Source organism: Peromyscus eremicus, chromosome 14 (genome assembly GCF_949786415.1).
Source record: "Peromyscus eremicus chromosome 14, PerEre_H2_v1, whole genome shotgun sequence".
NCBI classification, from domain to species: Eukaryota; Metazoa; Chordata; class Mammalia; order Rodentia; family Cricetidae; genus Peromyscus; species Peromyscus eremicus.
The window spans coordinates 10,594,070-10,613,089 of NC_081430.1; the positions used below are offsets into that span (position 1 = coordinate 10,594,070).

At 40.3% G+C, this 19,020-nt stretch overlaps 1 protein-coding gene across 1 annotated transcript in view; it reads right to left on the minus strand.

Moving 5' to 3' along the window:
• Positions 1 to 265: 265 nt before the first annotated feature.
• Scin (scinderin) overlaps positions 266 to 19,020 on the minus strand; it is an 87,092-nt gene continuing 68,337 nt past the window's right edge. The window contains exons 12-16 of the mRNA XM_059279547.1: positions 15,643 to 15,820; positions 15,282 to 15,403; positions 3,886 to 3,963; positions 1,022 to 1,082; positions 266 to 526 (exon numbers count right to left, since the gene is read on the minus strand). Of these exons, the coding sequence (XP_059135530.1) occupies positions 399 to 526; positions 1,022 to 1,082; positions 3,886 to 3,963; positions 15,282 to 15,403; positions 15,643 to 15,820 (567 nt within the window). The 3' untranslated portion in view covers positions 266 to 398. The remainder of the gene's footprint in view (positions 527 to 1,021; positions 1,083 to 3,885; positions 3,964 to 15,281; positions 15,404 to 15,642; positions 15,821 to 19,020) is intronic.

Consider the following 19,020-nt stretch of genomic DNA (forward strand, 5'->3'; position numbering starts at 1 on the left):
GTGGTCGTTGAATTATAAAATTCCTTCCTCAGAAATTCCCCTAGATTTTATAGTCTTTTACTTTCATGTCATATAAAAAGCAAAGTTGATCCAAAACAAATGTTTATTTTAAGCTATTTCAATACAGTAACATACAACAATTCCTTTAAAAAAAAGAAAGAAAAGAGGAAAAGGAAGAGGAGGAAAAAGAAGGAAGAAGAAGAACAAGGAAAAGGAGGAGGAGGAGGAGGAGGAGGAGGGGGCAGAGGAGGAGCCCATACTAGTCATTTAAAGAGTAGCCGTTTGGCAGAGGTTTATCTTCTGAAGCCAGAGGAGGAAAAGTAAACAAATCCCCAGGAACAAAGTGGGGCAGCTGCCGCAATGCAGCTAGAGTGTTGGCTGGTTTTCTGGAACTCAGTTTACCACCTGCTGGAGTCCCAGCCCAAGAACCAGCCCGTGAATGTGGGCGGCTCATGGCCTTGTTTTATGATGACAATCGGTGTCCTCTTATCTCTTCCAGAAGGATCTGTCTCAAGATACGTTTTGGCTAAAAAGAATTGGAAAGACAAAAGTTCAGTTAGTTTCAGTTAAACTGAAACAAACATACAATGAAAATTCTTTCATACAAGTAAAGAAATTCTTCTTGACCCCAAGTAGCCTAATATAAACAGTCTCCAGTCATTTCTCTCATCTGCCATGGAAAGTACCATTATAAAGTCTCATTGTTGCCTGAAAAACTTCTGAGATTTGTGCGATTATCCTTATCCTTCAGCAGATAGAAAACTGTGTTAAAAAAGGATGCAAAAAATTTTCAGAAATAATCATTCTAAATTTCAAAAATAATCATTCTGAATTAGGCAACAAAATCTTTTCTTGTATCATGAAATTTTTTCACTTTAAAAGATACTATTACTCAAGTTCTGATGGACAGCTAGAATTCTCAGATTTGCTGTGTAATTTTGGAAGACAGGATAGGAGGGTGGGCAGGCCAGCTGTGATAACCATGCTGGGTTACTGCCACAGTTGTCCCAGGAGAGCTTACCAGACTTCACTGATTCCTTCTTCTCTACTTCATTGGCATCTTTGCCAATCCAAATAAAGATCTGAAAAGCAGAATAAAAGCATGTGCTGATAGGGGTGCTGACCTGGTGCTTTGCCCACACCCCCCCCACTTCACCTTTAGAACCCCACACAGGAGGGAGGTGAAGGTGGAGCCTGGAAGCCCTATGCTTTCTCAAGGCTTCCTATCCCCAGGAGACCCTTGCATTTACATCCATCGTCTCTGACTACAGTTCACATTTGAATGTGTTTGCGTGAGCTCTTTTAGTTATAAAGTGGGCTTGCTTTCTTTTACAAGACTGATAGCTTCTTGCCTGGTTTTGCATCCCTCTGCTGGGCATGCATGGCAGTCATCTCTATCCCAAGCTGTAGGTCTAAGCAGCAAAGGATTGCGTGTAAGGGCGGGGCTTGTTTCTGAATGTCCTCAGGAATCTCTGGCTTCCATCTATTGCTTTCTTATAGTATGGTGCAATATAAAACTTCAATAAAGTGTTACAATGTTCAGTAGTTAAATATCAAGAGTTTAAATTTTTATTTAAAGTATTACACATATAATTGTGTACAATAAATATGTGAACATGTAATCTGTATATATCCATTCCTTTGTCAAGTTATTTTAATTCTGAAGCAGTCTCCTAAATTACTTTACATTTAAGTCACCTTACAGTCACTTGGTAGAGCAACTTTGGTCAAATTAAGGTTCTGTTGTGTTCTAATTCACATACAGTGTGTCCAAGCACACAAGACACTATGATAGTACAGTATCTTGGATAAAAGGGATAATTTATAAAGAAATGAAATGTACTGTGAGGATATAGGGTTGAATCCCTGTTGTGGAATATTATTTTAATTAGGTAAAATGTGCTACATTTGTTTAATTATGTAAAGATATGTTGCTATTTGACCTTGCCTGCGTAAAGAATCTGATTGGCCTAATAAAAAGCTGAATGGCCAATAGCTAGGTAAGAGAGGGATAGGCGAGGCTGGTGGGCAGAGAGAATAAGTAGGAGAAGAAATCTAGGCCTGAGAGAGAAGGAGAAGAGAATGAGGGAGAAAGATAGGGATATGCCTGGGGTCAGGAGCCAGGCTGCCACCAGCCAGCCACTGAAGGAAGCAGGAAAGTCAGACATACAGAAGGGAAGAAAGGTAAAAAGCACCAAGGTAAAAGGTACATAAAGAGAAACAGGTTAAGTTAAATAGAGCTAGCCAGAAACAAGCCTAAGCGAGGCCAAGCATTCATAACTAGTAAGAAGTCTTCATGTCATGATTTGGGAGCTGGTTGGTGGCCTAAAAGAAAAAGCCTGCTGCAAATCCCCAATTCAGATATGGTCCCTGAAGATCCAAGGTTGATGTGTGATTTACTGAGTAGCTTAGCTGCTAGAAACCAATCTGAAGGCTCAGTGGTTAAGAGCACTTGTTCTTGCAAAGGATCTGAGTTTGATTCCCAGCACCCACCTGGTGGCTCCCAACCATCCATTACTTAAGTTCCTGGGGATCTGATGTCCTCTTATGACCTCTGCAGGCAAAACACTCATACACATGAATTCTTTTTTAATATTTTTTGTTTTTAGATTGTGTGTGTGTGTGTGTGTGTGTGTGTGTGTGTGTGTGTGTGTATGAGTGTTTTATCTACAGGTGTGTTTGCACTACATGTGTGCTTGGTGCCCAAGGAGGTGGTGAGCTTCCATGTGGGTGCTGGGAATCAAATCTGGGTCTTTCACAACAACAAGTGCCCTTAACCACTGAGCCAACTCTCCAGCCCAAAATAAATAATTCTGGAAAAGAAAAGAAAGAAAAAGAAGAAAAGAAAAATATCTAAAAACAAGTAGGTACCTTACTCTAAAACTCCTGATTCAGTGTTTGACATTTTGTTCTATATAATTTGATTCATTTTGTTTGTTTGTTTGTTTGTTTTTCAAAACAGGGTTTCTCAATGTAACAGTCCTAGCTGTCCTGGAACTCACTTTGTAGATCAGACTGGCCTCAAACTCACTGAAATCCACCTGCCTCTGTCTCCCAAGTGCTGGGATTAATGGTGTGTGCCACCACTACCTTCCTATAATTTGATTTTTAGCATATATGTTTGTCCATTTTACAGTTGTTAATTTACATAGAGATTTTGGAAGACCACCAGATGTATATAGCTGTCCAGTCGCCACTAATTTTCTCCTAAAGTAAGATCTTTGAGATAGTAACATATTTTCCTGCTTCAATTCAAACCTATTCTGTGCCTGATTTTTCCCTCTAAGGGATGGGTTCCTTAGGAAATCTTGTCAAAATTCAGGAGAAATTCTCAGTATTTTGGTTTTTCCCACAGCATTGTACATATTTTTGTAGTTAATAATATAATGACTACACAAATAACAGTGAGTTAGTTTACTAATAAATGAAAAGTTGAATGTTTTTTTTTGTTGTTGTTTTGGTTTTTTTGTTTGTTTGTTTTGGTTTTGGTTTTTTCCTAAAGCTGTAAAAAGTGAAAGCTGTAGAATTACTTTTAGAGTAAGAAATCAATAAACTCTATGACATTTCTATTGAGTATAGCCTAAATCCCCAGACCCATTTATTATTTGTTTATTTTTATTTTATGTACACTGGTGTTTTGCTTACATGTATGTCTATGTGAGAGCATAGGGTTTCACGAACTGAAATAACAGACAGCTGTGAGCTGCCATGTGGGTGCTGGGAATTGAACCTGGGTACTCTGGAAGAGCAGCCAGTGCTCTTAACCACTGAGCCATCTCTCCACCCTCCCCCCATTTATTATTTGAATTGCCATTTCTCAAAGCAAGTTCTATCAGTTCCCAACCATAAATACAGCCTCTTGTTATGAGCAAACTATAGCCCTACCTGTTCCCACGCATCGAGTAGCATGACATCATCTTCTGCTAAGTCATCCTGGGTGAACTCTCCAGGAACTTCTTCAATCTGAAATGTTTGAAGAACTTTATGACCAAATCATACACAGGAGACAAATGCTGTTTTGTACTTTGGATGACAATGAAACACTTGATTAGTCATATTTTTCTTAGTTTAGGGTAACAGATTTATCTATGTAATCAAGTATCATAAACTGGTGCTACAATCCAGTCCAGATAGTGCTTAATATAAACACAGCATCTGAATACCTTTAGGATGGACATGTACAGTAAATGTGAACACAGCTCCTCTGTATTTGCAATTCCCCATGACAAAGTCTTCACAGATTTTATTGCCTGCCTAGCCTTAAATTTGATATGATGGTTGAGTATGAAGTTATCTTTCTTTTATAAGTCAAAATTATTTTAGTTAAGAGTCAGGAGTTATTCTAATAAATCAGCAAATTTAATAAGGCAGCATAATAGATGTGCAAAATTTCATTGTTTTTAGTTCTAATGGATTAAATTTTGTTTTCTACCATTAAATGGTAATAAGTTATTGCAGTACCAATATGAGTAGACACATGTTAATCTGATGTTCAAAGTTTTGGAGAGTTCTGCAATTCTCCCTGATTCTTAGGAAGATTTGACAATTTAGATTTGGGTCCCCAATTCCTTGCACCTTTCCTCTGAGCATTCACATGGATGGAGTTGCCCTTGGCTTCTGCCAGTCCATATTAGCAAATGTGACTTAGCAGTGCTTTCCTGTGCTTCTGTCACAGGAAACTAGGCAGAAGCTCTGGCTGAACTCAACTAGAACAAGCTAACCAGTCAGCCTTACCTTCTAATATGTTTACTGTGCCCTGAGGAGATTCTTAACTCCTTAAAATAACAAAAAAGCAAAAGCAAAACAAACCAAAAAGCAACCTAGCATGTACAGAGAGGAATAAATTGCTGTATACTGTCTTTTTGTTTTAAAGATTATTATTAAATGTGTGTGTGTGTGTGTGTGTGTATGTGTGTGTAAATGCTTCATATGGCCAAAAGAGGGTGTGTTGGGTTCTCTGGCACTGGAGTTGTAAGTGGTTGTGAGCTGACTGATGAGAATGCTGAGAACTGAACTTGGGTCCTCCACAAGAGCAGTATGTGCTTTTAACCTCTGAGCCATCTCTCCAACCCCGTACTGTCTTCTTACAGAATGGTTATCAATCATCTGATCATTAAAAAAAAAAAAACTTGAGAAAAACAGGTGAGTGACCCGCCTGCCAGCTGAACTGCCCCACTCGACCCATTGCATGGCCCACATCCTCCTACCTCATGACCTGTCCTACAACTGTGCCCTGCCCCCAACTCCATCTGACTTCCCCTGCTCAGATGCAGGCCACACCAGTCAGAAGAACAGAGACCACTCCCCCTTGCTGTGGGATGTCTTTCTGTATGCTGTGAATATGTGTGGCTCCCATTGGATAATAAATAAAGCTGTTTTTGAAGCTTACAGCTAGGTGAGAAATCCAAGCAGAGATACAGAGAGAAGAAAGGCAGAGTTAGGAGAGACACAAGCCTTCTGCCAAAGGAGCAACAGGATGTCAGCAGACCAATTCCACAGCCATGTGGCAACATATAGATTTATAGAAATGGGCTAATTTAAAATGAAAGAGCTAGCTAACAAGAAGCTGAAGCCATAGGCTATACAGTTTGTAATTAATATAAGCCTCTGAGTGATTATTTTATAAGCAGCTGTGGGACCATGGATGGGAGAGATTTGTCCAGACCTTGGGGCCAGGCACGACTGGAGAAAATTCTGTTTACACCTTCCCCTGCTGCACCAAAGCTAGCTACCAGAAGGTCAGTCCCTAACTTAGAGATTCCCTACTGGATCAGAGGCCATGCAGGTCACCAGAAATCCAGGTCACAAAGACCAGAAGACAAAAGAAGAAACAGAAACCAAGGAACAACAAACCCATCCAACAAAGACAAACTCAGAAATCAGCACTTAGACCTATAATCATCCCAAACCAGACACCTAAATGCCAGTGTAAGAATACAATCAACAACAGGCAATACAGCACCACTAGAGCCCAGCTATCCTATGATGGCAAGACCTGAATATTCTAAGACACCTGTTGCGCAACAAAATAATACTAAAAATAACTTTATTAAGGTGATAGAAGTTTTTAAAGAGAAAATGGGGAAACAATTCCTTAAAGAAATCAAGGAAAAGACACAAAAAAATAGGAGGAAATCAATAAATCCATTAAAGAATGCCAAGAAAAAACAAACAGGTGAAGAAAACTGTTCAAGACCTAAAAGTTGAAATAGAAGCAATAAAGAAAATATAAACTGCCGGGCGGTGGTGGCGCATGCCTTTAATCCCAGCACTCAGGAGGCAGAGCCAGGCGGATCTCTGTGAGTTCAAGGCCAGCCTGGACTACCAAGTGAGTTCCAGGAAAGGCGCAAAGCTACACAGAGAAACCCTGTCTCGAAAAACAAAAAAAAAAAACAAAAACAAAAAAAAAGAAAATATAAACTGAGTGAGTTCTGGAAATGGAAAATCTGAGTAAGCAAACGGGAGCTATAGACACAAGCATCACCAATAGAATATAAAAGATAGAAAAGAGAATCTCACGTGTTGAAAATTCAATAGAAGAAATAGATTGATTGGTCAAAGAAAATGTTAAATCTGAAAAATTCCTAGCACAAATCATCCAAGAAACCTGGAATGCTGTGCAAAGGCCAAACCTAGAAATAATAGAAATAGGAGAGGAATCCCAGCTCAAAAACCCAGAAAATGTATTTGACAAAAATCATAGAAGAAAAATTTTCTAACCCAAAGAAGGACATGCCTATAAAGGTACAAGAATCTTACAGAATACCAAATAGATTGTATCAGAGAAGAAGGTCTCCATGCCCCATAATAATCAACACTAAACATACAGAACAAAGAAAAAATATTAAAAGCTGCAAGGTGAAAAGGCCAAGTAACATATAAAGGCAGACTTACTAGAATTACACTCAACTACTCAATGGAAGCTATAAAAGCCAGAAGGGTATGGACAGATGTCTTGCAGACTCTAAGAGACCACAGATGCAAGCCTAGACTATGATACACAGCAAAACTTTCAATTGCCATAGATGGAGTAAACAAGATATTTCATGACAAAGTCAAATTTAAACTGTCCACAAATCTAGCCCTATAGAAGTTTCTAGAAGAAAACCTCAAACCCAAAGAAGTTAACTACACCCACAAAAACATAGGCAATAATAATCTCACATCAGCAAAACCAAAAGGGAAACACATATACTCACCGATAACAATAGGAATTAACAATCATTGGTCTAATATCTCTCAATATTAATGGATTAAATTCCCAAATAAAAAGACACATGCTAACAGAATGGATACAAAAATGGATCCATTCTTCTGCTGCATACAAGAAACACACCTCAATATCAAAGATAGACTACCTCAGAGCAAAGGGTTAGAAAGGGATTTTCCAAGCAAATGGACCTAAGAAGCAAGCTGGTGTAGTTATTCTAATATCTAACAAAATAAACTCCAAACCAACAAAATAAACTCCAAACCAAAATTAATCAGAAGAGATGGAGAAGGACATTTCATACTCATCAAAGGAAAAATCCACCAAGATGACATGTCAGTTCTCAACATCTATACCTCAAGTGCAAGACCACCTACTTTTGCAAAAGAAACATTACGAAAGCTTAAATCATACATTGACCCTCATACACTTATATTGGGAGAATTCAACACCCCACTCTCATCAATGGACAGGTCATCCAGACAGAACTTAAACAGAGAAATAATGGAACTAGACATTATGATTCAAATGGACCTAACAGACATCTGCAGAACATTTCACCTAACCACACAACAATATACCTTCTCAGCACCTCATGGAACATTCTCCAAAACCAACCACATACTCAGTCACAAAGCAAGTCTCAACAGATACAAGAAAATTGAAATAACTCCCTGTATCCTATCAGATCACCATAGGTTAAAGCTGGATATCAACAACAGGAAACCTACAAGCTCATGAAATCTGAACAACTCCTTACTAAACAACTACTGGATTAAGGCAGAAATAAGAAAGATTTCCTAGAATTAAATGAAAATGAATTTACAACATACCCAAACTTATGGGACACAATGAAAGCAGTGCCAAGAGGGAGTTCATAGCCTTCATAAAGAAATTAGAGAGATCTCATACTAGCAATTTAATAGCACATCTACAAACTCTATAACAAGAAGAAGCAAACACACCCAAGAGGGGTAGATGGTAGGAAATAATCAAACTGAGGGCCTAAATCAATAACATAGAAACAAAGAGAACAATACCAGGGACCAATGAAACAAAGAGTTGGTTCTTCAAGAAAATAAGCAAGATAGACAAACCCTTATCCAAACTAACTAAAAACCATAGAGAATATCCAAATTAACAAAATCAGAAACAAAAAGGGAGACATAACAGACACTGAGGAAATCCAAAGAATCATTAGGTCATAATCCACAAAATTGGAAACCTAAAAGAAATGGACAAATTTCTTGATAGATACTACTTACCAAAGTTAAGTCAAGATCAGATAAACAACTTAAATAGACCTATAAACCCTAAGGAAATAGAAGCAATCATTAAAAGTCTCCCAAGTGAAAAAGGCCCAGGGGCAGACATTTTTAGCACATAATTCTACAAGGCTTTCAATACTACTCAAATTATTCTACAAAATAAAAACAGAAGAAACATTCCCAAATTCATTTTATGAGGTCACAGTTACCCTGACACCCAAACTACACAAACACTCAAAAAAGAGAATTACAGAGAATTTATTCCCTCAATAAAATTGGTGCAGAAAAACTCAATAGAATGCTTACAAACTAAATCCAAGAACACATCAAAAAGATTTTCCACCATGATCAATTGGGCTTCATCCCAGAGATGCAGGGATGGTTCAATAAATGAAAATCACTCAATGCAATCTACCATATAAACTGAAAGAAAAAAGCCACATAATCATCTGTTTAGATGCTGAAAAGATCCTTGACAAAATCCAACACCCCCTTATGATAAAAGTCTTGGAGAGATCACAAATATAAGGGACATACTGAAACATAATAAAGGCAATATACAGCAAGCCAGTAGCCAACATCAAGTTAAATGGAGAGAAACTTAAGGCAATTCCACTAAAATCAGGGACAAGACAAAGCTGTCCACTCTCTCCATATCTATTCAATATAGTACTTGAACTCTTATCTAGAGCAATAAGACAACTGAAGGAGATCAAGGGGATAAAAATTGAAAAGGAAGAAGTCAAAGTATATTTGCAGATGGTATGATAATATGCATAAGTGACCCCAAAACTTTGACCAGGAAACTCCTACAGCTGATAAACACCTTGAGTAATGTAATGTGGCTGGATACAAGATAAATTAAAAAAAAAAAAATCAGTAGCCCTCCTACAAATGACAAACAGGTTGAGAAAGAAATTAGGAGAACAACACCATTAACAATAACCACAAATAATGTAAAATATCTTGGAGGTAACTCTAGCCAAGCAAGTAAAAGACCTGTATAACAAGAACTTCAAATCTTTGAAGAAAGAAGTTACAGAGGATGGAAAGATCTCCCATGCTCATGGATTGGTAAGTTTAACACAGTAAAAATGGCCATCTTACCAAAAGCAATCTACAGATTCAGTACAATGCCCATCAAAATTCCAACACAATTCTTTACTCACCTTGAAAAATATTCAACCTCATATGGAAAACCAGCTTAGCTAAAAGCAATCCTGTACAATAAAAGAACTTCCAAAGGTCTCACCATTCCTGACTTCCAGCTGTACTACAGAGCTATAGTAATAAAAACAGCATATTGGCATAAAAACAGACACGTTGATCAATGGAATGGAATCTAAGACCTAGAAATGAATCTACACACCTATGGACACTTGATTTTTTTATATAGGAGCCAGAAATATACAATGGAGAAAAAAAAGGATCTTCAACAGATGGTGCTGGAGTAACTGGATGTCAGCAAGTAGAAGAATCCAAATAGATCCATATCTATCACCTTGTATAAAACTCAAGTCCAAGTGGATAAAAGACCTCAACACAAAACTAGACACACTGAACCTGATAGAAGAGAAAGTGGGGAATACTTGAAAACACTGTCACAGGAGACAACTTCCTGAACAGAACACCAATAGTGCAGGTACTATGACAATTAAAATATAGGACCTCATGAAACTGAAAACCTTCTGTAAGGCAAAGGACACAGTCAATTGGACAAAAAGGCAGCCCACAGAATTAAAAAAGAACTTCACCTAATGGAATTTTCCCAAGGGCCTGCCCTGAGAAAATCCCTCCCAGGGTCCTGGGAAGACACTATGTCTGGTGGGAGATTATCTGAGGGAAAAGAATCTATGAACACCATGCTCTTTCATCCATTACTTTATTTCTCTAGGACAAAATTCTATCTATACAGCTTCAGCTCCATCCTCACATTCAGCTCCCCTCTGTATCTACTTTTTCTGTCCTCATAGTTTTAGTAAGCTCCTATGCTTTTGACCTCATTTTCATCCTCTGTTCCTTTGTCCTCCATCTTTTGTTCCTTACTCCTTACTCCTGGCCCTGAGAAACTCTGCCTTCCTCTCTTCTCCCTGGCCTCATGGCTCTGTCTACCATCTACAGAAACTGCATTGTTCTTTCTTTCCTGGCCATGCAACTCTACTCTGACCAGGAATCCTGCCCCATCCTTCACTCCACCTGGATATGCAAAAATCTCCTTTGTTCTGAGTCAATTGCTCTGGAATACCATTTTCCCTGCCTGGAGAAGGGAGGTCTGAGCTTCATTTGCATAAGAAACAAAGCTATGCATCTACAGCCCCACCTGTCTACTAGGCCCTGCAGGGATGTTACCTAGTGGATCAGCAGCAGGTCTGAGAAGCTTATCTGTTTGCCATATGGCCTAGTAGTATAAGGGCACACAAGAATTTCATAGCAGAAGACGGCTGATATATTATAAACTGAATAACACCAAATATTCCTTGATAAATGGCTTCCTCTAGAAAAATGTCTTGACTTTTCTAGGTATAGCTTTAATATACAGCTGAATCTCTAATATATTCTTGCGGCCCACTGCATTCACCAACCCCACATCTGACAGAGGGTAAATATCCAAAATATACAAAGAACTCAAGAAAGTGGACATCACCAAACTAAATAATCCAATTAAAAAATGGGGTTCAGATCTAAACACAGAATTCTCAACAAAGGAATCTCAAAGGGCTGAGAAACACTTAAAGAAATGTTCAACATCTTTAGCCATCAGAATGGCTAAAATCAAAAACACAAGTGACAGCTCATCTGGCAAAGATGTGGAGCAAGGGGAACACTCCTCCACTGCTGGTGGGAGTGCAAACTGGTACCGCCACTGTGGAAATCAATATGGAGATTTCTCAGAAAATTGGGAATCAATCTTCCTCAAGACCCAGCTATATCACTCCTGGCTGTATACCCAAAGAATGTCCCATTCTGCCACAAGGACACTTGCTCAGCTCTGTTCATAGCAGCCTTATTCATAATAGTCAGAGGCTGGAAACTGCCTAGAAGTCCCTCGAATGGGTAAAAGAAAATATGGCCCATTTACACAATGGAGTATTACTCAGCTGTTAAAAAAAATCATGCAATTTGCAGGCAAATGGATGGAACTTGAAACAAATCATCCTGAGTGAGGTAACCCAGACCCAGAAAGACAAACATGGTATGTACTCACTTATAAGTGGATATTAGCTGTTACATAAATTATAATCATGCTATAATCCACAGACCTAGAAAGTCAAAATAACAAGGAGGGCTTAAGGTGGGATTCAAGAATCTCCCTGGGAAGGGGAAATAGAATACATTTTGCAGGTGGAGAGTGGGATTGGGAACAGGAGGGATCAAGTGTTGGGGGGGATACTGGGAAAAATGACTGGGGGGAATGGAGGGAGAAAATACTGGGAGAAATGACTGGAATTGGGGGACATTTCTGGGTTGAGGTGGAAACCTAGAGCAATGGAAACTTCATGGAATCTATCACAGTAACTCTAGCAAAGACTCCTAGTAATGAACATGGAGCCTGATCCAGCCATCTTCTGTAACCAGGCAAGGCCTCAAGTGGAAGGATTGGGAAACCAACCCAGGCACAAAACCTTCAACCTACTGTTTGTCCTACCTGCCGAGTGTTTTGAGACCAGAGCCTCGCAGCATGTTTATCAAATAGACCAGAGAGACTTCATCCAGCAACTGATGGGAGCAGATGCAGAGTTCCATAGCCAAACATTAGGCAGAACTTGGGGAGTTCTGTGGAGTAGATGAAGAAGGAGCAAAGGAACCAGAGAGGACAGAGACACCACAAGAACACAGCCCAGAGAATCAACTGACCAGGACTCAGTGGAGCTCACAGAGATCAGGGAGCCTTAGGGGTCTGACCTTGGTCCTCTGCATAGTTTGGTGTTCTTGTGGGACCCTTTTCCTCCTACTGGGTTGCTTTGTCCAACCTTGATGTGATGGTGTGTGCTGGTCTTATGTTATGCTGTGTTTGGTTGATGTCTCTGGGAGGTTTGCTCTTTTCTAGGGGGAGGTGGAGAGACTGAAGAGGGGATGGGAAACTGTGGTCTGGATGTAACATATGAGAGAAAAATAAAAAATAGGCAAACAGGGGGCTGGAGAGATGGCTCAGAGGTTAAGAGCACTGGCTGTTCTTCCAAAGGTCCTGAGTTCAATTCCCAGCAACCACAGGGTGGCTCACAACCATCTATAATGAGATCTGGTGCCCTCTTCTGGCCTGCAGGGATACATGCAGACAGAACACTGTATACATAATAAATAAATAAATAATTTTTTTTAAGCAAACAAAAAAATTTAGAAAAAACAAAAATTTAAATATCCCTTTTTGGCTGTATATTAATTTTTTACACAAACATTAACACAACAACCATATCAGTTAAATACTGTGGTTTTTGACATTTAATGAATGAGAGCATGAGCACAGAGAGAGTAAAGAAACTGCCTAAGGTCACCCATCAGGTAGGTGGTATCACATATATAGATTGGTTCTAAATGCTGTGATTTGAACAGTGGGCTCTACTGCCATGTACTAGTCTATATGCTTAAATCTGTTTCCCATTGGTTATTGTAAGATCAAACACATATCGGTAATAATCCTTTTCCTTAAACTGTGAAAGGAAAAAAAAAAGTTTCCAAATATCACATAAGAAAATGAATAGATACAGAAGAAGTGAATATTTCTGATAATGGTTAATATAAGCATGAGCAGGAAGAAAGAGGAGGAGGAGGAGGAAGAGGAGGAAGAGGAGAAGGAGAAGGAGATCAAAGACCAGTTGAAACTAATAGATGGTTATAAAATCTAAGAGTGAAGCCAGAGTACTACTTTTGTAAATTACGTCTTCCTGAGACTGTGGGGTGCTCAACTACAATTGGCAGACTACAATGTAACCCCTACACTTAAGGCTCAGAGAACAGCACAGAAGAGGGGCAGAAAGATTATAAAAAGCCAGATGACTAGGACCCCGTAGGGTAGCAGCCTAGTGGAAAATCACCCTGTCCTTGGCTTGTCCCTGAACCCGGGACTTGGATCCTGGGTTCCCCACCCCATGACTCAGAGTTAACGGCCAAACAATAATTCTGGCCGTGCTGTGCTTTTCCACTCGCTCACTGCAGGTGCTCCACTACACAGCAGGTGGCCAACTGCGGTCCCAACAATGAACATTTATCACTAGCTGTTACTATATCTTAAATTTTCAGGTTAAACCGTTTGTGAGCGCCAAGTATGTTTTATAAATGGATCCTTTAGCACACTATTTCTAATAATGTATCTGGTGAGCTCTTGGGAAATTTTGTGTGGTGAAAATTAAGTTTGTATTCACTAGGATGAAAAGAATCCCTCCTTTAAGTTCCCACAAAAGTCTAGCAGGTCAGAGATGGTCAAACGTTTCCAATTAAATGGAAGTAAGTGGATACAGCACAGAATGAAATTTCAAAACCCAATATAAAACCATGTAAGGTTATGGACTGCATGTTTGTGTTCAGTATCAGGAGGTGGAGGCTGATGTGAGGTAATTAGGTTTAGCTGAGGTCATGAGGACAAGCCCAGTGACAGGAACAGTGTACTAAGAAGAGACAGAGTCAGCTCACTGGCCATGTGATGATGCCAGGAGGGCTCTCCCAGACAACAGATATGCTGGTGCCTTGGTCTTGGACCTCCCAAGCTCCAGGACGTGAGAAAGCCATGCTTGCTATTTAAACATGCCAGTCTACCACATTTGTGTTAAAACAACTTACTAAGACACTGTTGTGCACAATTTCCTTCCAGATGAAACACTCCATCTAGGAGGGAAGCTCATTATGACTCAAGGTGTTCTAAGGGAAGTGAAAGAGTCCACCCTGCATTAATAAGCTCAGGAAGTAAACAACTGAAAAATTTCAGGAAGTCCCTGAAACTGATTAGATACATTAGGCCCCTCCCTCCCAAAGCACATATAAGGACTGCTGAGAGACACTCTCAGGCCAGCTGAGATGCTTGGAAGAGAAGTTCTCCAACCCACTCAGCTGCCTGCAAGTCATGCAGTGTGCTCCAGGTTTCCAGCTTTCGTGAGCCGTCACTTATGCAGGAGTTGACTTTTGATGATGTAGCTAACTTTAAATAATTTCTGCTCCTATAAGTAACACCTAATAAAACTCAGTGGTTTACCAACTTGGACTTTGGTAGTATCCTTACTTTGGACTGTCATTGGTTCCCTATCTGTGGTGAATAAATGTTTATTCTCATCTCCCTAAGAATAATGCCACACAATAGACGTTCACAGTCTTCTAAGTTTACTTTTAATTGTCTGAATTATAAAGGAGTATAAAACAAAACATCCCTGTTGATGTCAGTTAATTTTCAGGAGACCATAAAGCTCTCTGTGACTTTTTTTCATTCAATCAACCTGGAGAAAATTTCTATTCCTCTGTGAAACCACTTGGAAATTTTACACTTAGTTGAAAAATGATGGCCCTCCCCAAAAAGTATCTAATTACTAAATGAGCAGAACCAGCCACCCACAGTTCACAAAGAGGAACTAAATGCTGATACAGGTATGAAGTAGTTATTTTTAAGGGCATTTTGCTTTATATATTACTTTAAAATTTTCTAGATGTTTCTGCATCTCTCACATCATTGGGCCTTAAACTATCCTGTACGGAGTGAAGATTATCACCCGAAGTTTACAGAGAAGCTAACCTGGGACACACAGCAGTCACACATCTGGAAGTCCTTGGAGCCAGCACAGAATGCCTAACATTAGGCTCAATCTATTTAAGACACTTACAATGAATCTTCCGGTTTTGTTGGAGCAGCCATAAAGTCGAGGTGGGTGGTCTTCAGCCCGTGTTTCTAGCAATGGTGAAGTCTGGTAGTCTCCTCTCCCTCCAAGAGAGTTCCAGAACTCCTCTACGGAACACACAATGAGTTAGCCAATGCATATTCAGGAGAACATGCTTTGTAGGATTTTACATTAATGGCAATATTATCTCATTCTAACTTAATTATACCAGATGCCATCAACACTTTTGCAATTAAAGGAGGCATCCTTACACAACTCTAATGATGCAAAAAAAAAATGATTATTGAAAGAAGTCAATCAAGCACACTGAATATAAAAGCGATGACCTTGGTCCCACAGCACACACCTGGTTCTTGGCCTTCCTGAATCCTTGCAGTTTTGCACTTCAGAACATCAGCCACATACTCTGCTCCTTTCTCCTCCTCCTGAGTAGCACCTTTTCCTATCCAGATGAAGCCATTGTTTTGTGGCAGTTTTAGGACAAAGGTGTCATTAGAATTCAATGAATTTGCATCAACATCAACCTAGAGTGTGAGGGAAAAATAACACAAGGATTCAAATTCACTACTGAGGCTATGCATAGCCATCTAGAACCTTCTTCCTAATGCCAGGAAATTAATTCAAGACAGAGATGCAATAGATACCTGAAACACTGGAGTACAGACACCTTGGTCCATGCCCCATGACGTTCAGCTGCCTTCAGGCAACAGAGCAGGGTTTAAACATTGGCAGAGTCTCTACTGGATGTGCCTCCCCATGGGAGGCCGTGCCTTCTTGTGGGTGGGAGAGGGGAGTGGGTTGGGAGAGGGAGGCTGAGTGGGGTGGGAGGAGGGAAGAGGGGGATCTTTGATTGGTGTGTAAAAATGAATGAAAAATTTTTCTTAATTAAAAAAAAGGAAAAAAAAAATGGCAGAATGCGGTATCCCAAGCCTTTAATCCTAGCACTCAAGAGGCATAAGCAGTCTGATCTCTGTGAACTCAGGGCTAGCCTGGACTACATAGACCTTTCAGGGCAGCAAAGACTACACGGAGAGACCCTGTCTCAAATTAATTAATTAATTAAAAATAAATAAATAAGCAAGCCATCAGTCAAGAATTGAGGGTTTTGGCCAGACATGGTAGTTCACACCTGTAATTCTAGCACTCTAGGGGCTGAAGCAGAAGAATCCTGAAAAGTCTAGCCTAAGCTACACAGAAGACTCCAGCTCAGTAGCAAGGCACGAGGGTCGCGAGTCGGTTCAGTGGTTAAGAGCCCACACTGCTCTCCTGGAAGACTTGAGCTGGGTCCTCCGCACCCACAACAGGCAGCTCCCAATTGCCTATACCTCCAGCTCCAGGAGATCCAACACTCCCTTCTGGTTACCAAACATGGCAGACAAACATGGCAGACCAACAGCAGATTCTCACACAGACAAACACAAAAATTAAAGAGCAAAAACAACCCAACTGAGGACTTGACAAAGTAATACAAACAATGTTCAGAGATATTTCAGGGAACAAGACACGTGACACATGAACAGAGGGTGCAGTGTCAAATGTTAAACAAAGCAAAGCTGGTCCCCCTTCCTCCCCACTAAAGAGAGGGATCCCCAAAATCCATAAAACAGACAGGACAAAGAGGTGACTTGAGGTTCACTAGAGTCGTTTTCTGTCTCAGATAAATACTGGCTCAAATTATAGATCTGTGTAGGGATGGAAAGCAGCCCGGGCACACACCTTTCTAGTCACCAGAAGCTGCAGACACTACCTCCGGTCTGTCAAGTGCAATTTGGATTCCTGTGTCCCCAGATGAGGGTGCTCAGGTGGGTTAGACCCTGACCTGTGGGTGTGGCCTATGGAAACATCAGGCAGGGACAAGACCCATGCCATCTCTGGCCTGGCCATGATCATGAGCATTCTAGGATGGGCTCAGACCTAAGACTCTGTGGTTTGTGACATCGTAACCACATCTGTGAGAAGTGGTCTGGACACACAGTAATTGTGTGTGTAATTGTGATGCTGACTATGATATGACTCCCAGGGAGACCAGGAACAACCAGTATGCAAGACTGAGACAGAGCAACCAGGAGGGATGAGGAAAACAGGAGTCTGGCCATCTGAGACCACAGTCGAGAACATGTCAAGAAGGCTGAGGTGACACTGTGCTGAATGATGCTGCCTGGCCCACCTCACTGGACTGTCCAGATCAAGGCATCTGCAGCAGGAGAGATGGATCTTGCCAGTTTGTAAGGGTCTGACTTTGAAAGAAAAACTAGAGGAAGGAAGAATGGCTGTAGGAGCTTTAAAGACAAACTCTGGGGATTGGTAGCACTCAGAGAAGTACAGTTGTTCACTTTCAGCAGGAATGAGGCCTCCTGGACCAAGCAAGGAAATCATCAGGTGAGATGATGGAGAACGCTAGCAACCAGGTCTGGATTTCAGGACTTCTGGTATATCTGTATGTTTCCTTTCTAACGCAGAAGCAGCAGCCAGGAATATGAAGAAAGGTGACAAGAGGCTGGTGCCCAGATTGGTGTGAGACCGGGGAGGAGAACTCTCTAGTGTTTAGGAAGTATCAGCTTCCCAGGAGACAAGACAGAAGGTCACATAAGATCGTCATGACTAACACGTCAGAGAAACTGGAGAGGACGCGGCAAGGAAGTGGGGTGATGCACTGAATTCAGCTGAGGATGCCTCCTAAAGAGAGGCCGACTATGGAGGAGACCAGGAGTCAAACAGTGGAATATTATGCTAATCTCTGAATCATTCCAACTTTATAGTATATGTGCTGCCAAAGCCAGCACAGTGGAACATTATGTTCGGCTCTTCCATATAAAATCAAGAGAACTCCACTGTCAATATAATGGGTTTTAAAAAATAGTTATGATTGAATACATGATAATCTGTGCCCAGAGTCCTGCAGGTGAGATTAATATGGAGGCCAAATTTAAATGACATGACCACATAAGATCATCTTGGCCTGGAACACTTAGGTGCTTAGAAGCCAGACAGAGTAAATCCCAACAAAACCACCCTGGAGGGGTGGCTGGATTTTTGGAAGAACATTCAGGGAATGTGGTGAAACAGCCACCGCATCAGAAAAATATGCCCAATAAATCGTTCAAGTTGACTGTGGTGAATTCCTGTGGCAGGTGTTCTCATTCACCTGGCTTACCGTGTTCAGGCTATCAAGAATGTGTGCTCTTAGAAGGACAAAAATGATGGATCCCAGAGAAACTCTGGAGAAAGCAAGACACAGTTTCTAAAGAATTTGCTTTCAAACACATCTGGTTTCAAAGTAAATGATCCAGGATACAAGAATAACTAGTCATAGATACGAGGAAGGAGATTGTGCCTGCGGTCAGGATGGACTGCAAGAAGAGGAACTGCATGGGGATCTGCTGCCTGCAGTCAGGATGGAGTATAGTATGTACTTGGGCATTCAAAATCAAAGGAAGAGTCTAAGCAAATCAGAGAGGGGATCGAAGACAGAGTAGTAGAACAGGGGCTGGAGCAATTTGGCTTTGGATAGGAGCCATACTTTTTTATTCCGTGTAATAAGTATTTATCAATTTAGCAAATCACTGTAAGATATATACTTCATGAGTAACATTGATATTAATTGATAAAACAGCTCATCACTTTTATATGTTACTAATATATGAATTACTTTAAAAATACAAATAGAAAAATTTTAATTATTTCATAAACCAGAAGATCACTACGTACAGATGTAGATAGTGAA